Below are 25,122 nucleotides of genomic sequence, written 5' to 3'. Positions count from 1 at the left end.
ATGTATAAAGAAAAATAAAAACTAACGTATAAATAATAAAACGTAAATAATTTAATGTAACTTCTAACTTATTCGTATTTATGTATGGTGAAAACAAATTATTTATTCAAATATTCAGTAATTTTTGTTTGCCTTTTTCAACATAAGTTAAAATAAACCAATCCAATAAATTCCTCTACGGATCTGATTTCATTCAGAAACCTTTAGTCACTGGAATAACTATGCCGCACAACTGTTCATGGTTTTTACAGCTTGCAGGGCTTCTGCAATTGATGGTGGCTTAAAACCTTCACCACTTTCAGAGTCTTCATCGCTTCCATCTTAGATTCCTTGCGTGGCGAGCACCTTGTTTCCAAGTGAAGGTCAACATTTACCAAATCAGGCCATAATTCATCTGGCAATGTATGGTTTTCTTTGATCATAGCAAAACGCACATCACCTTTTTGAAAATTATTATTTATCTCTCTTGGCACCTCAGCTAAAGGAAGACGATCGTTCTTCTTTAAAGTCCTCAGGTACTGCTGCTGGTGGGAAATCTACATGTCTAAAACAATTCGTTATTGCTTGATCCAGTTTCACGCTTTAGAAATCAATTGATATTGCATCTAAAAGATTAATAACACGCTCTTTGTTGTGCTGATTGTTTTCAATAATATTCATTAGATAGAGCTTGCCAAAACGAACCTCCACTGATTTCAAGGCATCCTGGCTGTAAAACTGGTGTGGTATTTGGCGGGAGATGTTGGACATTAACATTGATTAAAATTGACATTTTTGGATGAGCTAGACAATTGTTTGCCAAGAGTAAAAGTGTTTTTTTTTCTTTAATTCAATGTCCCATATTTGGCAAATTTTTATGAACACATCCCACGTCATCCAGGCATTTTTATTGAACATGTAGGATACAGGTAAGAACGTAATGTCCTTGAAACAGCGAAGGTTTTTTGATTTTTTAATAGCAATCAACTTATGTTTTTCTAATTCTGCCATATTGTGGACAACAAAAAGAGTGACCCTTTTTTTGGACTTTTTTCCACCTGTGTCCTTGTCACCTTCAAATTTTAGTGTTTAATTCGGAGTCATTATGCAGAACAGGTCTGATTCATCTGTGATAAAAATTTCGTCATTCTGATAATTTTTTCGAATTTCTCGCCATACAGTTGAACCAATTTTTTCATCACTGCAACAGGTCCACTAGCAGCTTCACTACTAATTTTTCCATACAGAATGTTATGTTTTTGCCGGAAGCGTTTAATCCAAATTTCTAAACACTTACTTTCTGGGCCTTTATTCATTATTTTTGCAAACCGTTCCACTATTTCCCGTAGTATTCGGTCACTGATTGCCGATTCTTTCCTTTTTAAATCACTTAAATAATGGATGATCAATATCCCCACGAATAGATATCTTAAGTTTTTTCTTTGGCAATAAATTATCATTAAATACATTTTTCAGAGTTGCTCGGTTATTCTAAATTGTCAAAACAAACTGAAGAGGTAAGGGTAACTTACTTAAAATAATATTGTAGGTTTCACTTGCTTCAAGTCTGGAAGCTATCATATCTTTCTCCCCAATGAACGAAACTTTTTTCTTGAAGCCATATTTTGTAACACAACAAAATTACAATAATACAAACAAGATGAATACGTACAATGAGCACAGACTCGAACTTATATAGTCCGCGTGCATAACTCAGGAACTTTCTCAATAATTCCAATTTTCTCTACATCATTCTAGAAAAAAATCATTTCTTTGAGCTATTTACCAACACTAAACATAAATGAACATATTGGCGCATAAAAAAATCATATTCTAAGGCTTCAATCAACAAACCCCTTTGTTGCAATTTTAGTTGCTTAGCGTCAGTAAATAACTTAAAGAAATTGATTTTTTGTGTATTTATAGCAACTGCAATATAAAGGCGATATTGCCAGCATTCAACTAAAAATTCTGCAAAAAGAGACAAAAACTCATCAAAAATGCGGTGTTTTAGCAGGTTTATATGCGAATCGCAGAAAGACCACAACCGTACATAGGTGTGTCAAATATGTATATTCAAAAGAAATTTTGTGGGATTTGTCTATAAAGCTCCTAAAGGCACTGCTTTAAAAAAATTTCGATCACTCTTTAAATGACTTCTCAAAGAATGCCGACAGTGTAGACTTTATACTACAATTACTATACTATATTCCGTGACGTCGTTATACGTTCGAATTTCCATCGCTATATGCGCCTTGTCGTTATATTCGACGTCGTTATTCGCGACTTTCGTTGCATTACTATGTGGTCTATACCGTCGTATTTCGAAAAGGGGTGAGCACCCTTAGAAAGCCCTCTGGCTCCACCTAACGATGGTCTTTTTTTAAACGATCCAAGAAAGCCCGTAGCTACGGATCTCGTAAACTCTGGGAGATCTAATTTCACACCATTAACTCTGTAAATTTGTCAGGCATATTGTTCAGCCATCTCCAAAAAATTACTCATCAACGAAAAATACCATTTTTCGCTTCCAAATGGTACTCAATATAAACTAACATTTTCATCTGCTTAATCAACTCCCCATATTTTCATTATATATATTATTTGATTATGTGTCACTGTTGAACAAAAATATTTTTTTAAGCCTAAAAAAAGGTTGTTGTGTTCCAGTAGTGAATTTTGCCTCGGTCCTTCTAAAAAATCGAAATCAAACTGTTGAATGTGTTACACCGGATGTCCTGGCGAAACCTGGACATAAAAGATCAACAATGGAAGTCAGTTTTTATTTTTTTACGCTTGCACGAATTATACAATTGAAGAACTTTTATATGGAGGCCATAATACTCAAGACCGGTCATCATTGCGCAAATTTTTCGACCTTCCAGTTAGAGCCGTTTCGGCTCAGAACGTCTTCAAATTTAAGCATTTTAAACGTTCCGCGTAACTGTTCGAGGCCACGATTGGTTAAGGCCAAGACTTTGTATTTGTTTAATTCTGACCTTGACTCTGACCAATTGTGGATTCGAACGGTTACGCGGGACATTCAAATATTTTTAGTTTGGAAACGTTTTGAGTCGACACGGCTCTAAACAGAAGATCGAAAATGACCGCCATGTAAAAGTTTTCTAATTGGGTAATCCGTGCAGGCGTAGAAAAATTAAAACCGATTTCCCTCGTTAATCTCCTATGTTCGGGGTTCGTCTGGACACCCGGTATTTAAAGTCATCACCTATAAAGCAGAGTGAACGTCGTCTTATGAAATTATGACAACTCGAATATATGAAAACATAATTTAAACTTAATTTTAATCATTTATTTTGGGTGAAACTTGCCTTGAACTTGACATTTTGTCAATTGTATTTTACTGGTCACTTTTGAAATCTTATTTACCGAGAAATGTAACTTGGACGATAACACGATCTAGAAATATAACGCCTTATATATATATATTAGTTAGAAGAATATTTTAGTGACTGCTATCTCTGAGTTGGTAGCTAAAGTTATCGCTAGATACTGTATTTGAAAGAGACTTTTAAAAGGATAGAGGCAAAATATATTGATATACTTTTTGTAATAGAAAGTTCATTTGGATTCATACACTCGTTATCATATTTGAAATAATTTCCTGGTATGCTTCCCACACGATCTTCTCTAAATGAGTAACATCTCCAAACGATCTGTACTGATAAGACTTTCTGTTTTGAGAAACTCCATGACACATAATCCTTAGGGATTATGTCCGGAGATCTAAGAGGCCAAAAAATATTTGAATCTCTGTGCATTATTTTTTCATTCATAATATTTTGAAGATACTCTTCAACAGCTAATGTACTATGGCATAAGACACCAGCAGTTTTTGGAACAAAACTTGCTGACGTTTTTGTAAGAGTTGAATATTCTAATACGTATCAACATGCACACATCGAAGATTAACTTTTTTTCGTAAAACTGATAATGAAATAGTTTCACTTAGAATTCCCACTTAAGGAGACACGCTGTATGCAGAGATATTTTTGTCGATATTGGGAATTACGTTAAATGTTTTTGTCAATTTCAGGATGTTCCTGGAGATGTGGGAATAATGTTGGTCTTCACAGGGCTTACAGCTCAACAGGCAGGAAATTATAGCTGCCATGCAAGCTACACCAACACTGAGCATTTATCAGCCTCTGTTGAAGTCAGCACTTTTAGTAAGTAATAAATGATTCCAGTAAGCAATAGTTTACAAAGTAATACATTCTTCAGAAAGTAATAAATTGTAGTAAAAATCATTTATTCGTAACAAATAATGGATTTTTCTTCACAAAAAAAATCTGGAGCCATCATTTTTTAGTGAGCAATAAACTTTTTTTATTATATAGTAATAACTTTTCCAATGAGCTGTAAATCAAAATAATCTCACTTCTCACCCATTTTCTTTTTCCAGAGGATGTGCAGTTTACAGACGCCCCAGAGAGTCAGTACTCCAAAGTAGGATCCAAATTCACGATCAAATGCATAGTGAAAGGTGACCCATATCCCATCATCGATTGGTACAAAGGGGACGAATTGATTGCTGAAAATACTGAAAAGTACATTAAACGTACTGATGGTCTGTTCATAAGTAACGTAACCGAGGCCGATGATGGTGTGTACAAGTGCTCAGCTTTGGTGCCTTCTACTGGGGTATATAAAACCAGAAACATAAAGGTAAGTTAGTATTTTTTACTATAGAGATGATAGTTTTACTATAGAGAGATAGATAGATATAGAGTTTAAAACAGTGTAAATTACATTAGATCCCCATTACGTATACTGCATACTCGAAATTAAATGCGAATCATTGCTATTTTTGTTACTAGTAAAAATAGAACCCTAGTTTATTGCAAAAAGTTGTCATTTTTTGGGTTAGTTGCGGTAATAATTCTAGAAAAACAATTGAACATTGTATTGTGAAGATATTAAAAAAAAATGCTTTTTAAATGGAACACTGTATACATCTATAAACGCTGTAAAAGCTAATTTAATTTTATGCATTTTTTTCTAAAATCTATTTTGATAAATGTTATGTACGATTCGGACATATTACATTTTCTCCGTGCAAAAAAGACAGAAATATTTTAGCACATTTATTATAAATTTACAAGTGCCTTAAATTTGATATTTTTGACTTTTAACCACTCAGCGCTTGCCAAATTAAATTAATTTGATCGATTGTCGCTTGAACAATTAGAAAAAAACTGATATCTTTAAAATATTAATTTTAGAAGAAAAAGTTACTGAACTGTTTTGTATAAAATTAAGCTAGTTTTAATTTCGTTTGTAAATATACACTGTGTTCCATTTAAAAAAAGGGTTTTATCTTTACGAGGCAATGTTAAATTATTGTTCTATTATCACCATCGTAACCAGTCCAAGAAAATACAACTGTTTGCAATTTAAACTAGAGTTCTATCTTTACTAACAACGAAGTTAATAATGGAGCACACTTAATTTGGTACACCCCGTATACAAGATAAATTTCATTTTTGTCTAAACTACTTTATATCCCATGAGTTTTCCCATTTTGAAACTTTCAATCAGGTTAAATCATATTTGATTTTTTTAGTACTTTAAATTTATAGTTCTTGGTTAACTATTTTAATTCCTCTTTGTTCCCATATCTCGGGTCTCTAAATTTACTTAAGTCAAATTTTATTTTCAATAACCCGCATTATGCTCATTTCAAATCGGCTTAAATTACATTACAATCCTTTGATCATTAAATATTGTTGTTTTCGAAAACCCATTGAAATGGTTTCGTTATAATATGAAAGTTTAATTAAATTAGTAGTCATTGTATAATTTAATTTCCATTTAAAAAATTCAAAAAAATTAGTAAATCGAAAGGTACTTCTAAACTTAAAAAAATTTGAAAAAATAAAAATTGATAATTTATTCCTCAATACTTCACAATGTTAATTTTCTAGGTGGAGGTTCATGTACCACCAAAAATTTTCCCAATGAACCCCATCGAAGTGGTGGAAGGGGAAACTGCTTCAGTTCAGTGCACAGCCATCGGAAAACCTCCTCCAACCTATCAATGGATAAAACTGGACCACCGAAACGATTTATCTAAAACGGATCGATTCGACGTTAAAAAGCTAACAGGTGAATGCTTTCCCTGAATTTAAATTCTTGTTCCCAACATCTCCCTTGGCGTCTTCTCCAACGAAACTTTATGGCTGAATTATGGCGCTAGATATGCAAAACGTACGCGTATATTACTCCTCTCGCATGGAAAATTCGAATGTCTGCATTTTATAGTTCATATATTATAAATTTAGCCATACTTAACTCACAACAGTAAATGGGAAACTTCCCTAATTGTTGCAGGGGAACTAATAATGAACAGAGTCGAATTCGGCGATGACGGGATGTACAAGTGTGCGGCCGAAAACCCCGCTGGAACTGTGGATACAGAAGTTAGGATAAGCGTTTTAGTGAAACCGCAAATATACGAATTGTTGAATGCCACAACACCTGTGGGTAACGAAAGTCGACTCTTGTGCAAAACAAAGGGTCGACCACCACCAAAGGTAACATTCAGGAAACTTGGCAGTTCAACACCATTCACAGTGGGAAAGCAAATTACGGATACAAGAATCACCCTAAAACAAGAAATTTTTAAAAATGCAGGTAATCGATGTTTCAACAAGTGAGCAATACATTTTTTTATTAAGCAAAGTAATAAATTGTTAATGGGCGCATTCAGCAGCTGTTGTGTTGCGAATGCGGCCAATAAGTAACAAAATTCCCCGTTAAATAAAATTATTTTTGACTCATCTGATTCATTATCTTTCAGGTGAAGCTTTTGGGACTCTGATAATCAATAATCTGACTAGAAGCGACGACGGTCTCTATGAATGCATAGCAGAAAATCCGACAGGGGCCGCATACAAGAACGGACACATTACCGTATGGTTTAAGCCGACATTTAATCGAACCCGAGATTTACCTCCGGTTTGGAGCTGGGATGGTAGACCAGGGAATTTATCTTGTCTACCCGAAGCCATTCCAAATGCCACGATAGTTTGGCGGTGGAATCAATTTGAAATCTCCGAGGAGAACTTCAAGAATAAACTCATTTTTAGAGAAAATTTTCAAGTTATCGGAAAGAGTCCGCAATCGTTCCTCATTGTCAAGCCGTACAATACCCAGAAGTAAGTTTAAGTTGTGTTTATACACACAATATGGGTATCGCTTAACTTCGGATGGGAATTTTGCACTATCAATTTTCGTCAACTTTGCTGCGATAACACAGAAGAGTTCGGTGAATCTCAAATCTAGAAAGTTTCGAAATTAAATCGAGCTAAGCGAGCTGAAATTTCGTCCAAGTGGTTCGAATTTACTCTTCATTAAATCTTAAGTAAATCGATCTAAGTTGCGTGAATATCAATACTGTAAATATATCATTGCATTAGTACTTTAAATCAGAGATAAATCAGTTTAGATCAATTTAGTTCTTGCCCAACCACTTAAATGGGTTCGGTCTTCTCTGGAAACTTTAGATTCTATTAACTTATATATAGGGTGCCCCACGATCAGGTCCCAACCCTTAAGCAGCGTAATTTACGTGCAAAAATACTACCAAGTAAATAAACGTATGTTCTGGAGTGCCTTCTAACAGAGAAACGGCCGCTTGAAGGGAGCCCCAATGACCCCTCTTTTTCTTGACCGCCTTAAATCTATTTCCGATACTTTAAATCGACTTGAATCACTTTTTATTAGTACTTTAAAATAGAGTGAATCACCTTGAAACAAACCTTCTCTTTTCCAGCTTCTATATATCCTTTTCGTTATCTTCAATAGACTGTAATAAATCAATTTAATTTACTTTTAATGGTAAATAAATCACATTAATTATACTTGAAATCAGAGATAAATCTTACTAAATCAGTGCTTTGCTTGAGAACAAACATGAATTGCTATTGGTTCCCATCCTTGGAGGTTTTTAGTTCAACTTAAATCGGATTTTAAGTGATTTCAATGGACTAATAAGACCAAATCATAAGTTAACCATTATATGAGTACATCCAAATGGATAGAAAGAATTTGTTGTTTATTTCTTCTTAGATGAAACAGCGTCAACATTATTGGTTTTCGACTGTTAATACTTCAACACAATCTAAATCTAATTCAATCATAAATACATCGCGTTGTTAGTGCTTTAAATCTACTTAAATTACATTACCTTATTAGTGAATATGTTGGATACACCAACAGATACTTTAAATCGGATGCAAATCAATTTAGGGCGCGCCTTTCTTTAACAAACTAGCTTTAAAAATATTCACTTTTGTTTTCGAAACTTTAAATAAGCTTAGCCTATATTAAATCATGATTATATTATCCCAATGTAAAAATATAAATTTTTATTAGTTTTTTCATTGTTAAACTTTCCTAAGTGTTATTTGTTTCCTCTCTGTTAAATCTGAAATAGAATGAAAACACAGTAAATTTTTCTTCTAAACCACCCTAAATCATGTCGTCACACTATCTTTTCTCAAGGGCTCTAAAAGGTTTGTTCTAGGACTTCTGAGGCCTTTTTCATTTAAAGCCTTAAATCAGTTTAAACCACAATCGATTTAACGGCATTAAATTCTATTGATGCCTTAAAATCTGGATTGTTGAGAAACAGATGCGATTAGGTTTTTCTAAGACTGAAAGATTTCTGCTAAATCATTGAAGATTTTTTATTTGAAGACTTTACATTTACTTAAATTACGTTAAATCTTAGAACAGCTATTTACGATCTTTAAATTTAAATATTGTTTGTCGCATGGATTTTGGGATATAAAGTTTCTTGCATTCGAAAGTTTTATCGCGGGAGAAAGAGTTTTTATTCTAAGAAGTCTTTCCTTTTACCTCCGTCACAAGTTTCCTCTTTAATTTTCGTTATACGGCCCTTTTAAATTCAAGAAAGAAATTTCCTTTTTTTCACCATATAATACAACTCTACCCTAATACATCTTTGGGGAAAAGTTTCACGTTCACCCTTTTATGGGAGAAACAAATACGGGTATCCAGAGGCTTTCTCTAAATTAGCTTTAGACCAAGTTTGCGAGTGTGAATTTATAACCAAATTTTTATTGGATAATAAAGTTAATTAACCGCTTTTTTAAGGTGTTTATGGCACACCTTGCGTCTTTATAATATGATTAATTCTTCTCTAAGTTAAGTCGTAAACTGAATTAATTCGAGTAACCCCCAACGGAAATTATAATTTCCCTCTCTTTTTTCCAGGTATTACACATTCTACGAGTGCTTGGCAACGAACGCTCTTGGAGACGATTCAATTAAGATCCAGTTAAAACAAGGCTCCGTTCCCCTGGCAATCAGTCAAATAAGAGCTAATACAGTCACGGCCACAACTATTAAATTTTCCATTGTGCCACAGAGTAACTACGACGGATTGCCAATTAGATCCTATACCGTTCAATACAAGCCCGAAAGGCAACCCGTCTGGGAAAAGTCTTTAACGCATACATGGAGCACTGGTAAGCTGGAAATTTGTTTATTTATCGAGACGATTGTATATAACTTGGACGATTTTAATTAACTTTTGAATGAACTATTGAGAAGCTAATCTGCCATCCATCCAGGTGAGGGATAATAAATGAAAAATTGCCTGAATGGCAGCTCATATCCAAAAGAGCTGAAAGCCTTTATTGAAACCGATATTGGAAAAATTAATTTTTATTTAATGGCGCCGGAGTGGGAAAGGCACGTCGAGATTTTTGAAGATAAATCGCCGTTGAATTATTATCAGAAATGCGAGAACGACAAAAAAATTAAAAAATGCCTATTTTTTTGCTGTAACTTTACCATTAATTAACTGTAATCGCGAAGAAAATAAATCAGAAATAATGAATGAAATAGCAACTTCCATATTTACGGCAATAACGAAAGCGAGTTTTCTAATGTTTCCAGTCGGATTTTTTTGAATTCAAAAATCTCAGTGTAACCCTTTTTTGCCTTACTTTAATTATTAGTGTACCTTAAATATAGCGAAGACAAATCAAGGAAAAAGCAATAAGAAATAACAGTGAAATCTACGTTGATAAAACTACCTCATTCATGTGGCAGTGATGTAGCCCTCGATGTGGGGCGCGAGTTTTCTAATAATTATTTGATCAATTGCAATCAGCATGCGAAAAACCATAATGCTCCGCATTTATTAGTCAAATAACAAATGTCTGCGGTTTCTAAAAAATCTGTCTTAAAAAAAAACAACATAAATTCAACACTACACAAGAAGTTTTCTTATTATTTCACTCATCTTCTAACTCTTTCTCTTCCACTTTAATATAAAAAATGTTAATTTGGCAAATTATAATTACTAATCATCCAACTTCTCTCTTGTAGGTGCTCCTTACATTCTCGAAAACCTATTCGCCGAAGAGACTTATCATTTCCGATTTGCGGCCAGAAATGACGTCGGTTTGGGACCGTGGACCAATGGTCCAACGATTACGATGCCTCGTCGATCAGCGCCAGCTGAACCCACCATTTTAGTGCCAGGTGTTGTTAATCTGACTGAAACCAAAGAATTTTCCGCTCCTTATTCCAATCACTTCGAAATTCGGTGGAATGTGCCTGCTGATAATGGAGAGCCAATTGAGCATTACCTTATCAGGTTTTGCCAGGTAAGAATCGGTTTCTCTATCCGCACTTTAAAGTAGACAAGAGCAAATTTTGTTTTATGTATGGTAGGCTTAAAAATTCTTTGAAACGCATAGGCATATTTTACTTACGAATGAAAGTCAAAAAGAAATTTTGAATGTTCTAAAAATAAATGCAAAAAACTCATTTCGACTACACAATAATTAAAAAGTGGCTTAAAATATCAAAGTTGGAAATATTTTAATTTTTAACGAATCTAGTTTTGAAAATATCGTCTCGAATCTTACTGATTTTATAAAAATGCTCTGTGAACTTTTTTATAAGAGCTCATAGAAAATCTACAGATTTTCGTCACTCCTTTTTAAAAATAGTTTCACAGTCTGTGAAAAACAAAGATGTAGTTCGGTTCTCAGAGCTACTACTAAGTGTCCAATATGTGGAAGACGAATATTAATGTATGTTCTTTTCTGAAATTCTCTCAAGATACTGCTTGACACGACACTGATTTTCTAATATTGCTTTAAAAATTATAGACTTTCTAAAGAGAAATCTATGGTGTAATGCTGTATGACAAACAGTGAGATTCTTCTTTTTTTAGATCTATTACGAACTTCACAATATTACAATGACGAAAACATAACGATTTTCTTGATTTTAGCTTTCCTTTCAACTCCTTAATCGTACGACCTGGGTGGATATCAAATTATCAGCTAAAAATTTATTTATTTTATGGATTTCTAAAAACATTTTAGAGTACGAGATAGACAGTTTTTTTCCTCAGTAAACGAATGTTTTTCCTGATTTTTTGTTTTTTTTTCCAAATTTTGTTTCAACCTAAATTTTCACAGATTCGGCTAAAAATTTTGATAAAAAAAATATGAACTTTCATGCTTTATGAAATGGAGCTATAGAAGAGTGGACGATCTTCTGTATTTTGTTTGCGTTAGTAGCACTCCTTAGAACGACCATGAATTTAAGAAAATCTTCTTTAAAATTCACTAATATAATAGAAAAACGTATAAAATGTTAGTGTAGGATAGACAACGGTCTTTTTAAACCTGGTAGGAAGTTTCCAAAATTATCGCACTGAAATAACATGTGTTAGTGCATATTGGAGTGATTAAAACAGAACAATAGCAACATTGCCGTAAGGGTCAAGCCCGACAAAAATGTTTTTTAATGATACTTTGTATAATTTTTCTCGTCAGCATCCGACTAAGTTCCTATATACAAATAAGTGTTTTTGACCTCCACAAAGTTAAAAATTAGAACATTTACCAGTTTTGCACAGAGGAGATCCACAAATTTTCTAATTTTCCAAAGTCATTGTATTCAATCTACTAAATTAAATGTCTAGGACTCAATCAAACCGACTTTAAGCTCTGGACTTTCGACACTGAAACCAATTCTCGAATCCAGACACCAAACAAAATTAAACCTGAAGTCACCAGATCGAATGGGTTAAAGCTGCAATTTGGCTCTATTTAGAGTGATGGAGAACACGATTTTTCTCATTCTTTAGGAAAAATCAATCTATTTAACATCTATATGTTTACAGGGATGATAGTTGCGTGTTTTCTAATTTAAAAATTTTGATTGCGTTTTCGTGAAATATAGAAACGATATTATACTTAAAGGAATCAGTCTTAAGCACAGCCTCAAAGAGAGAAAATGATGTTATTTTCTCTCACCCACATTGACGCTGAAAGTCAAAAAGATTCCACGCTTCCCGTGAAAATCTGTTGAAATATTCATAAATCCTTTTTCTAGTTATTCAGATTTTATTTTTGATGAAATGGAAATATTCACAAGAGCGGAAACTGAAAATATTGAAACGTCTGCCACAACGCACCTATTTGGCCCCAAGCCATTTAATGGCGGAAAATAAACCATTCTCAGTATTGTTTTAGTAGATTTTGATTGGGTTTTGGGGTACCTTACTGTAAATAAAATTTCAAAAAATTATAAATTAAATTGCAACATTCTTTACAGTGATGAAAAATGCGCATGTTCATAAATCGATCAATCAATATGTTTATGAATTTCAGTTCACGGTAAAATAACGAATTTCCATAATATTTCAGTAATATCCTAAAAAAACATTAATAATTAATGCAGTGTTTTTGCAGTGATGTGGGACACGAGATTTGCAATTTTGCACATATCTTAGTTTAGTTCCTCTTCTAATGTTGAGCAAGAATTCTCAAATTCTTTTAATAATTTTTGATTCCAGGTGAACCACATTGAAGGTGTAGAAGAAGACATTAAGTGCAGCGAAAACATCCAGCAATCAGTGCAATACACGAACTTTCCTCTCAACGACCTCATTCCAGATACCTCCTATAAAGTGGAGTTGAGGGCTGTAAACGCCATGGGTGCAAGCTCCCCTGCCACTATCAGATTTAGAACTGCAAGAGGTGAGCGGCAACTCTATTATAACTACCACACAGACTTCATGAAGGGCAAAAGTTGTGTGACGTGTGCAAATTTTCGTTTGTGTTTTGCTTTTGTGACTTTCTCTCATTATTTTAGATTTTTGTTTTAGTTTTGTTTTTTGAGTATTTTTTACCCTTTTATTATTCCATTTTTTTGGTATTTTTGCACTGTATGTCTGCTTGTGAGAATTGAGAGATGGAAGACCAATTAACTAATAAGGTTCCATTTATTTATTCTTTAGAAGGAAATCCGTGGACGAATTCATCTACGAGATCGAATTCTCTATTGATCCTACAGGCTGCTTTGGTATTTGCTTTATTGCGATTTTAATGTTTGGGAGATATAGGCTTACTCAATTAGGAACGTATGAGTATCTAGGTAGATGCATTGGATATCAAATATGTCGGCAATATTGTTGTTTCATTATAATTTTAAAAAATTCCTTTCCTCAATCGCTGTCATATCGTGAAAAATTATTATTACTCCAAATTTGATATCCTGAGCAATTGACTCTTTAAACCTTAAATGTGATGTTTAATCTGTAAGTGATATATCAATGTAAGTACAATTTGATTAAATATCAACGCTTTATTAATTTACGTGGAAGTTAAATTTACTGCAGCATATCGAGCTTTGATTTTCATGTTTATGAGCAAAATTTGCTTTAATATTTTCAGCAATTAATTAGTGCCTTCACATTCACTGCCCTGATAATCTTTATATAGTTTTGAATGTACATTTATTTCTTTAAGAGTCTTAAAGTCCAAAAGCAGTGAACATTGTTGCTTGTATAGAGTGACAAAAAGGAACTAGATAAATTGAAAGGCAGCTAGTACTTCGATTAGAAAATGATCAGATTTCTGAAAGTAATTTCCATAAGCAATATATCAAGATAAAATATAAACTTTTTCTCAAGTTTTCGTTAAGGTAATTTCAGTTAAGATGAATTTAATTGAACATTGCTCAATAACTTCAAACATAATTCACCCTTAGTGACAGTCGTATTTCACCCTTGCTCTTTTTAAATTAACTCTATCCTTGTGAAACTGATATCTTATCTGTTGTTCCGTAATGGAGAAACTAAGGCAGAAACAAGCTAAAATTTTTGCTCCCTTTGTAATGTAGATTTTCCATTACAGATGAGAGAAAATATCTAGTCCAATTTCAATTTTTATTTCTTTTTAGAAAAAGCTGTTTCAATTACTTTAGTAAGCAAAAAATACTGTCTCATTTTTTTTTACTTTTGATCTCAGGTTTTCTGAGAGAAAGCTCATCAATCTTCCGGTTCTTCACATTTTGAAATCATTTTTTTTTTACTTGAAGAAGAGGTAGCAATTAGCTACATTCTCCATCTTAGAAAAATTAATTCAGTAGGAATGACGATACTCCTGGTTTACCTCACTTTGTATTTTTGAGTTTTCAGTTGAGATAAAGGAAGCTTTCTCTACTCACTTTCTTCACTTTTTAAATAAAGACTGTTACGAATAGTTTCTCTTCAAATGTCTAATTTCCTAACATTCGCATTCCTTCATTTGTTTATATCGATTTTTTGAAATAAGTTTTCGTTTCATATTCTCACATTCTAATTTCGGTTCTTTTATACGGAAAATTCTGTTGTAATTGATATTTTTTTTTGTTTATAGGATAACCTAAAGCGATACTAGGCACAATCTTATTTTCTCCCATTTTCTATTCTCAATAATTCGGTAACAATAAGCCAATCTATTTCTCATTCACTTTCTAACTTTAATTTTTAAATGACACTGCCGAATTAGGTAGACTTGACTTTTTCACTCTCTTATTTCGATGTTTTGTAAAGAAGAATGATGTTAAAATTGAAAGTTTTCTTCTTTATATAGAAAGCACAAAAAAACCTATTTCTTCTCACTTCCTAATCTCGATGAGTCATTAGAAGTGAGGCAAAATATTTCGTTCATGTCCTTACCTGCTACCTTAAATTTTTTATTTCAAATAAGCATTGCCATTGATAGCATCTCTATTTAAGTAGTACCAGCGTAGAAATGCAATAAAATAAATGTAGCTAATTTGCGATTCCTTACTTCAGAATCATAATTTTTTTGTTAGGCACAAGACTGCTATTATTGATGATTTTCTCTGGTTTTTATAAATTAAAATGGAAATGAAGTAAAATTTCCCTCTAATTATTCCTCACTATATTGGTACAAGTGAGACTCTACCTACGATTTATCGTTAACTAAAAACGTTATGTATCCGGAAAAACTCCATTAAACAATCACCCAATGCAACTTCCTTTAACTTCTCAGTAGCTCCATTATATCCCGTTTCCAAAACATAATTTTGTTAGAAGTTTAATTAGTAAACCAAAGCTCATTTCCGCAGTAAATTTCCATGAAAATCATTAATTATATTAGGCAAGCTTAATTAATAATGCATGTTTTATTACGAAAGAGCTCGATTACGAGGCATTAGAGCTGTGCATGACCTTACGCGTGTTCTGCAATAAATCCGTTTTTATTAAGGTTTTACTAGGACTAAGGTACTTTAGAAATAAAATACCTCAAGGGACGACGGCATTACGCAAAATTCCATTTTATATAAAACATTTATATAGGTGATAAGGTCATTATGTATATGAAACATTCGTGATTGCGAAATGAGGCTGTTCCTTGAGGGATTTGCGTGAATGCGTGCATGAGTAGAATTGAGTGTGCTAAACTATGAGTAACGAATTTTCTAGGGTATAAGACTGGAAATGTGGGTATAGGGTTAAAGGTATTGGCAGCCTTGCAAATTCGTTCCCTTTAACTCAACAAGTTGAAAACTTTCTAGATACAAATAAGCTGAAGCTTTTATTCAAAAACTCAGCAAAAGTAAATATCCTCGAAGGAAATATGTCGAAACATGATTGAGCTTAGAGCTTCGAGTCGATTTTCTCAGGAAAATTCTATTGTGTTTGCAGACATTCTTTGAACTTGTATTACCTGATGGAAATTCGAAGGAGTGCATTTTCCTTGAGTTATATTCACAGGAATTGTATTGAGGGGTTTCTACCTTTTACAATCCCAATGTTTTTTTTTATTTGTCCGTTTAAAAGTAAAGATAATGATGATAGACTTAATTATGCCACGCCATTCGCGGACGATTTAAGTACCAAAGTTTACCGTGTAATCTTTCCATTTAGTAAATTTTCGACTTCCTTTCTGTATTCCATGATTTTTTCTACAAGGATATGTCCATCGAGATTAATTAAGCATTAGGATTGCCCTAAAAATTTCTGTAAATTGTCTTGCATCGCTGAAATGAAAAGATTCAGGTTAACGTCGGACTGATGTGGATAGCCTTCTGAAAGCTTTCCGGATATACCCGGATATACGAGGGGGACAGTATGGAAGTATCATGGAGACTTGTACATAAAAAAAGGAAAGTACTCCTTTGGAAAGCACCTTCTGGAAGAAACTATCTTTTCTATCTGGTAGCACGAATAATACTCATGAAATCCTTTTTTTTTTAGTTGATTCTCCTTATTTGATAACACGCAAAACCTTCGTGGCAAGTACAAAAACATCCAGGAAGAACCATACCATGTTTCGCTTGGTAGCTATTTCTCTGAGTAGCTCTAAAATTACTAAAATCTTCAGGTTTACTCCAGAAAGCAACTACTACAATAATATACAGGATGTTAGTTAGTAGGAGGTAGGCCAAACTTCAAGGAGTGATTCTTTGGGTGATCCTGAAACTAAACGTTTATATAAACATAGCTCCGGTAAAGCTTCGTTTCGAAGACACAGGGTGTCAAACTTTTTTTTAATCGTTACATATTTTAAAAAAGTACTTCTAAATAACAAGAAGACACAAACTAATATAATATTGAAACTTGATGACAATTTTTAATGTAGTACACAGGAATCTTTTAAGCTGGAAATTGTTTGTTTCCTTTTGCTAGTAGTGGACACAGGAAAAAAATTGAAAATTGAAGAAATATAAAGAAAAAAAAAACGCTCTATTAAAACTACATTTGAACAAATGCAAATGTTTTTTTGTAAAAACACATTTTACTATAATTTATACGTAACTCGCAATAGCTGCTAAAAAGTCCTCATTCAACTTCAATGCAAGCATTAGCCCGTTGCAACAGCGATTGCCGAACACGTTGAAATATTTCCGGCGTATATATTATCCGATTACATGAAACCCATATCCGTTAAATGAATTCTTCGTCAGTGTTGGCCGGAGCTCTATAAATGAAGGACTTTACATTCCCTCAAAGAAAAAAATCTAACGGATTCAAATCCGGTGACTTGAGTGGCCATAATTGCAGACCCGCGAGAGGGATCTACTTTTCTTCATAAATTGCATTCAAAAATTGACGTGCTACTATGCTTTTTAGCATACCTCATTTTTGAGGTATATGGTGCATGAACTACATTGCCCCTCTTTCTGTCGATTGAAAAGAAAAAAAATTAACCTCCTGTATCTTAAAAACGTGGCATTATCGAACCTATAGTTATATATACTTTTCCTCTTAGAATCGCTCAAAAAATCACCCCTTGAAATTTGGCCTGGTATTTAAATGACATCCTGTATGTATTTATTACTTTTCCTATACTTATTTCTCCATATTTTAATTCTGAAGGTAGAAACGGTCAAAACATAACATTTCCTATAGTTGTGTTTGGTTGAAGGCGAAGGTTGTTCCATAGGTTCTCAGGAATCTCTTTAAGGGAATTAGTATTGACCTAGAGAAAGAAAAGTTGAAAGTTCGGATTTCATAAAACTTTGACCTATCTATGTCGTTCAACACTTCTATCAGAAGAAACTACAATTTTGTCTGGATTAAAATGAGGAAGAAGGTCAAAGCTTTGTTGGGTCAATATAAACTTTTATTAGTATTATATTTGGAGAATTACGTTAACGTACTATATATTTTCAATTGAAGCAAAGATATTCCTTATTAGGGAATTTCGATTTGACCCAAAGAACGACATATCGAATTTTTATATTTTAGAAAACTGTGCCTCCTTTTCTCCAGCTTTATTTCAACACGGCAGTATACATAGGTCAACAGAAAATGGAAGTCATAATGTGATATTTGCCATACATGCAGATTGTTCCTAGTTCAAAAACTTGTATTAACCCATAGATCCAAGAAAACTTCGGGATTTTCATTATAGAAAATCACGACTCCTTTATCTAAGTTTTCCTTCGCCGCCACAAGAATTTGGAATTTTTCTGAAAATAAGGATTTTGCCGTAGGTGCACAGATAATATTTTTTACAAAACTTGGTTTTCTAACGCACCATCTTAAAGATTCAAATTATAGAAGTGTAAAAGACCTCTCCATCCCAACTCCACTTCGCAACTAGAGGAGATTGGCATTTTTTCTAAGCGGCAGCTAAAGAAGCAGGTCAAAATGTAGAATTTGTCATAGGTGCTTTCATGTTCCCTATGGAGGAGCTTAATTTTGATTCATAAACCGAAAACTTGAAATTTAAGACTTTCGAAAACTGTCACATCTTTGCCCAGATTTGCATTGCTAAAACAATAATCTGCTCATTTTTCTGGATTATACTTGAAGACGAAGATGTAAATGTGGATTCTGCCATGTTCCTAAGATCCTCCCCATTTATCAACTCCCCATTCGACCATGATTTCGACCGGATTTGTCCAACTCTACATCGCTACAACCGGAAGGAACATTCTCGTGCGCAAAAATTGCTCTTTCAGGCATTTTTCATAATAGAAATTTAGAATCTCATAACGACTGTAGTTTACTGCCTCGAAATTTATACAGCTTCTCATATTAATTCTGCCTGGTTTAGTACCTTAGAATGAAAATTTGGAGGTTCCTCGAGAAGGAAAATGTTATTTTATTTCTGGAATTTCTTGGAAGATAAAAACACGAAACTGGGCGGAGATTTGATGAAAGTTCTCAGATGTTCTTTCACAAGCTTTGAACAATCGAAAATTTTATTTTTTGCCCTTTAAAAATGCTCTTGGGAATATCCTTACTCTTATGGCTTCATTGATATTTTGCGCTCCTGGGTCTCCTTTATATTCTTCTTTTTGCAAAATGCGGTCGTAATATTTTCTCTGGAGTGGAATCTTCCAAATCTGCCCGTCTCGATGGGCAAATTTGGAACGACACCTTTCCAAAAATCACAACCGAAATATTGCCAACGAAAGGAGGTTCTAAGTCCTCATCTCACCTTGCAGATTTTCGCTGATGTCAGTGTTCCCGCAAATGCTCGAATGTGTTATTGCAGTCTCTCTGGTTACTGTGAATTGATGTAAGTCTGAATTAACGTTCCACCTTGAAATTTTAAATTTCATCTGAAGAAGCGTCGAAAGAGCTCTATCCTTGTAGAGCTTCCTAGTGTGCATCTGTACTGGAAGAAATCCCTTCATAGGGAGAAGAGAATTTCATCGCCACACATCAAGAGCATTTTTAGCATTCTTCCACATATCTCATCGATAATGTTTTTGACAAATCTTCATAAAGAACTGAGAAAATTTTCGCACTTAGAAACATATTTTTCAATGTATTTCCTCCAAATCCAAGCGTTTGTTAACACGAACTAAATCAAATCATTTCCGCCTCTTAATGTAGCATTACAATTATTACAACCCCTTAATCCGAGCCCTAAAAGATTACATCTGCACCGGTGCCAACACGCGATCCAGTCGGATTTCGACAACTCTCCTGATGTTGAACAGCATGATGCGTAAACCTGCTTTACCTTGCCAATAATGCTGGGAAATTTCACCTTAATGTGGCTAAATAGGATTTAGTAGTGTTTATGGTCTTTTGGTAACAAGAAGATGTTAACCACTGATTTCGTTACAAGCTAAAATGACTTTGTTGTGTAGAAAATTATGGATTTCAACTGAGTTTTGAGGACTATCTACGACGAACTCTTTAAGCAAACATTTCCCGTATTATTGGCTTGTTTCAGTAGCGAATTTGAGTATGTCACATCTCACCAAAAAATCCTGTATCTTAGAAAAATGCAGAATTATGTTTGTATTTTAGGACAGTTTTAACAAGATTTTCTATTATAGTTAGACAATAAATTAAATATATCTTTTACTTCTGTTAAGATTGTCAATTTTAACTGAAAATAAACTATTCAAACGACCTGTGATTTTTGCTTCCTGCGCTTTTGTACCTTTGTGATCGCTGCAGAAATGCATTCAGACAATCTCCAAGTTTGGGAGTCGACACATGTACGTAGTTCTGTAATTTACATACACATTGAAACGCCTTATTTCGAAGGAATTTTCCGATTTCATCACATCAAAAACAGCTTCAAAATAAGGCCAGTTTAGTTGTTGAAATTTTGTTGTAGCTCTAGTGCTTTGCTTATGTGTTAACTTGCCCTAACAACACTATTTAGCACACAAACTTCTATATGTCCATTATATCATGTATTAATCTGCACTTTCAAATTGAATTTTTTGAATTGTTTGCTACATGCTATATTGAACATTCAAATAAAAGCGGATTTATACACTCTATTTTCCCAATATTTGCATAACCACTGTATTACACCACGTTTAGTTCTAAAATTACATTTTGCAGACTTTTACGCCGCAGGGATTTACAAATATTGTAAATGTTACGAACGAAATATTCCTGAAAAAAAAAGTTGAAACCGCAGCTCAAATTCATTAAGTGTCTAAAAGTACTAAATTGTTGTTTTGACGTGGCAAGATCCAGGTAATTTCCAGACAAGAATTCCCCTTAAAAATACACAAGGTGTCCCTGAAGCGGCTATACAACGCTTGACCAAAAATTCCTGAACCAAAAGTAAGGCGTTCTAGACAAACTTAGCTATATTTAAGTCGCTTCCTTTTGCCGCAACAAGGCCCACAGCTGTCAAATTAGTATCTTTTTTTCGTTCATTTTGACACTAAGAGTTATTACGGAAATAGGCGTATTTTGTCGTAAGTGGGAGCTATTTTTGTAATACGTGAAAATATTAATAACAACGCGTGGTTCGTAGATAAAAGTTGGCATTTTTGTTACTCCCTGTAGGACCGACATAAATTTTTCTTCTGTCACTAGCTGATTTTAGTTTGAAACTATTTTTCCTCCTGTGAAATTTTGTCCAGAGATTCAGTTCTCTGCAAAAAAAAATATCTACGATACCTTGAACGTTATCAACGTTGTGAAAACGATGTTAATAAAGGCTCGACCCGAAGTTTATTTTACAGATTAACTCTTTAAAGCGAATTTTAAATGCCCAGGAATGCGGCCAACATTTTGAAAATTTGTTATAAGAATTAAATTAGGTTGATAGTCATTCAAAATTTAATATTTTCATGGTTTCGTTCTGTTTAAACGATAATGATGAATTGCGAGATATCGTAAATAAATTTTTTTGTAGAGAAACCCTGACGGAAATTTTACAAGAGACAAAAAAGTCCCAACTTTAAATCAGTTAGTGGAAGGAAAAAATTTAAGTTAATCGTATAGGCGGTAACAAACATATAAAGTTTTATTTACTAAACCACGCGCCACATTTCTACGCATTAAAAAAAAAAGATCCCGCTTACGTCAAAAAACGCTAATCGATGCAGAACCTCTACGTGTTCAAAAATTATCGAAAATCGCAGTTATTTCAAAAAAACGATAATAATTTGAGAACTTTGGCCCCTGTACCAGCAAAACGACGCAACATGGGATATACGTCAATAGAACGCCTTATTTTTGGTTAACGCATTCTTGATCAAGAATTGTACAGCTGTTTTCGAGACACTCTGTATATTTGGCTAGGGAAAAATCTCTTAAGAGCCCCGCAGCTTTGACCAAGTGATACATTCATTAGGAGGAAAGAACGTTACCCCGCGAAGTCACATAAAAGTCACAATAGATTTCTCTCAAAACAAGCAAAAATTTGTCGAAAATCTCTATAATTCACATCTGAACTTGCCAAAATCTTATTAGGAAAAAAATGTAAACGCTTCAAGTCAATCGTCCAAATTCTCGAATCCGGAGTCGATATTTCTCTAAAAAGACGTCAAACTAACGTTAATCACATTGTAAAATCAAAACTTCGCTGTCGTATTGACGTAAATACGGAATTCGCGAACTTCACACTGAAGTTTCAATATTCGAGAGCTAAGTGAAACAGACATCAGCCCTTTGACTTTTGATTAAACAAGCTTTGCCACGTCACTCTAACGTCACTCTTGGACTATTAGACTGGGTGTCCCAATGAAAACGAGTCACTGCGGATACTTCTTGTGCTGTTGCGTTTGGAGAAATCTCCCGAAATACGTCGATTGGTTGAGTTTTCTTAGAGGACACGTTTTGATGTACGTTTGACGTCTGGACGAACAACCCCCTAAGGGGGGGTGGTTGCAATCCCTCAAATTTGAATAGGGAAGACGATTCGCATGACGATTAATTTGAAAGGTCTTTGAATCCTCTTTACAACAGGCTTTGTTAAGAGTAATTTTGACGACTCGTTTTTACAGTCGGAATTACACATTAGTAGAACATCCAGGAAGTCTACAATTTTATTTATAATTTGAATTTCTCATATATCTTGCTGTTACAAAGTAAAAGCCGTTCGTTAATTTTTGTTAGCATTCGGAATTGTTTGTTCTAGTTTCAGTTCTTCTTGCAAGACAAGTTTTTTTTAGCTAAATCTTTTCATTTTCGGCACCTAATTTCACCAAAAAAAAAAAAAATACCTTCCTTTGGAGATACCTGGCGATTCCATATAACTTTGGCTGTGTACGTTTTTTGTCCTCGCAGCGGGCCATAGTGGCTCCGGCCTTACTGATCGTTATTGATTTTTTTCATTCAATCTATCCCGAATTTCTCCGATCACGTCCATACCTTGCTCGCCAACATAATTGGAATGGCTGAAGAGAAACGCCCGTTATTTCCATGTGGTTTTTGATGTCTGAAAATTTGTCCTTTTCAACATTCAGCCCGAACGAGAGAACAATTTTTTAACCTTTTAGCTCAGTAGTTTATGCCCCATCGAGCGACCCTTTATCCACCCTTTAAACTTCGCGATAACAGCCCTTCGCTACAAATTGCTTTGCAGCTGCAACAATTTGTTCCTTCGACTGTTCAGGCGAAACCAAATTGAAAATACTTTCCAGGGGCAATGTAATGTATCTGTCCGCAGAATAACTATAATATATAAATGTTTCCTGTCAAAGCTGCCTGGCTTTCATTTATTTTACCCCGGGATATTAGTTTTGAAACGAAGAGAAATATGATTCGGTAATACCAACCCTACTAGATATAGGTTTATTAAACTTTACGGAATGTTCAGCTGGATCGAAAGCCCATGTCCAAAGTTAATAATCTGTGAAATATTTAGCTAGATTAATGCATGGAGAATTTTAAGTTGTGGTGTCTACTATAGCATTGTTCGATACTTTCAGCAAATAACATGTTTGTACTAACTACACTTCTCCTACTTCTTTCATGTGAATATAATACGTTGTGTGGGAGCTTACATGCAGTGGCGGCCATAAAACTGAGAACGTCCACTCATTTTCCTGAAATTAGAATATACACGGTGTTCCTTTAATAACCCCTCGGACTTCTACGAGTTGATTTGTGATTTCAGAAAAAATCGATTGGGTGAACGTACAGGGCGTGTAAAAAAGGTCTGTGCAAAATTTGCCACAGTTTTCTGAGGCGAATTAACCCAATTTGACCGAATCCAAGGGGGACGGTTTCAAATACAAAGCATCAAATTAATAACAATAATAATAATAATCTTTGTACGCAAGTCAACGAAGGTCACTTCGACCGCTTACCAAAAGGACGTTTTTTTTTTTTATACAACTAAATTTACTTTTTTAATAAGTTTGTTTTACGTATTTTCAAGTTTTGGCTTTTTTCGTTTCGGTTGTGCGAATAAATACATACTTTAAAGTTATTTGACAGGACGTGCAGCGAACTTTAAAGTTCAAATATTTCAATAAGGAATGGCCGTAGGGACCAAATAACCTTTTTTCCCCTGAAACATGTAAGAAAACGCAAATTTAGTCATAAATAAATTTTATACCGAGTGATAAAAAAATCATGGACATTTAAAGAGGATTCAACTAACGCTGACAACGACCGTGAAGTTATTTATGTTTTTTTCTTTTTTCTTTTTAGTCTTTACTTTGACATCCTGTATTTTGAAAATCGTCATGTTTTCGCCTCAGAAATCTGTGATAGAATTTTTTTTTTACCTTTTGAGACACGTTGTATATGAGGCTCATGACGGTAAATTTTGAAATTGGTGGCCGCCCTACTGGGTGTCCCAAAAAAGCGGGGCGTCATAAAGTGTCACTTTTTAAATAGGACAACCGATATTTTTCCATGTGAGAGAATCCTCTGGATCCTATGTTAGTTCCTAGATCTTTTTGCCTGAGATGCAGAGCTTCAAAAGAAATGTATACCGCAGTCAGCTTAAGTTCCATTTTGCTAACTTTACAGGGGATTCTCATATAAGATCACCTTTGCAGGGATGAATACTCGTTCAACCAAAAATACGCAGGGTGGTCACAATAACAACTTTAATTGTCACTTTTTCAATTTAAATTTTCTTGATTCTTTCAAATAGGATGGTCTGTTTTTTACGACATATAATGAAACAAAATACAATTTTCTTCATTTTGATATAAAATATATCTATTTATATTCAATATTAATGGAATTATTAATTATTTTGGAAAAAGTTACATTTGTCGAAACCATGGCAACGCATGGTTAACACGAAGGCAAGTTTTCCTGAAATAATAAATAATTCCATTAATATCTAAAATAGACATTGTTTAATACTAAAGTAAAGAAAATTGAATTTTCTTTCGTCTTAACTCATAAAAATATACCGTCCTACTTGAAAAACTCCAGGAAGCTGAATAATAAAGTTGTATGTTCAACACCCTATAATTGAGGGCTTCATGAAAGAAATCTGTAGTATGAATGAAAGTCCAAAAAATATTATGGAATCTGTATTGCTGTCCCGTATGCTGAAAAAAAAATTGCTTGTATTTCGGCAATTTCACGAAGACAACGATCCGAAGCATACGGCAAGTAGTGTTCGTTCTTGGTTCGAC

At 33.9% G+C, this 25,122-nt stretch overlaps 1 protein-coding gene across 7 annotated transcripts in view; it reads left to right on the top strand.

Moving 5' to 3' along the window:
* Fas2 (fasciclin 2) overlaps window positions 1-25,122 on the top strand; it is a 101,488-nt gene that overhangs the window by 70,236 nt on the left and 6,130 nt on the right. For 5 of the 7 annotated variants that reach the window (XM_066286117.1, XM_066286106.1, XM_066286127.1 and 2 more), the window contains 8 exons: window positions 4,037-4,169; window positions 4,406-4,668; window positions 5,928-6,108; window positions 6,334-6,636; window positions 6,803-7,160; window positions 9,244-9,497; window positions 10,366-10,646; window positions 12,857-13,040. In XM_066286117.1, coding sequence (XP_066142214.1) covers window positions 4,037-4,169; window positions 4,406-4,668; window positions 5,928-6,108; window positions 6,334-6,636; window positions 6,803-7,160; window positions 9,244-9,497; window positions 10,366-10,646; window positions 12,857-13,040 — 1,957 coding nt within the window. Of the gene's footprint in view, window positions 1-4,036; window positions 4,170-4,405; window positions 4,669-5,927; window positions 6,109-6,333; window positions 6,637-6,802; window positions 7,161-9,243; window positions 9,498-10,365; window positions 10,647-12,856; window positions 13,041-13,300; window positions 20,177-25,122 lie in introns of those variants that run through there. The other 2 variants (XM_066286154.1, XM_066286164.1) reach the window with 2 other exon arrangements.

This window comes from Euwallacea fornicatus, chromosome 1 (genome assembly GCF_040115645.1).
Source record: "Euwallacea fornicatus isolate EFF26 chromosome 1, ASM4011564v1, whole genome shotgun sequence".
NCBI lineage: Eukaryota > Metazoa > Arthropoda > Insecta > Coleoptera > Curculionidae > Euwallacea > Euwallacea fornicatus.
The sequence above is the reverse complement of the archived record's forward strand: the minus strand, read 5'-3'. Positions and strand labels throughout refer to the sequence as shown.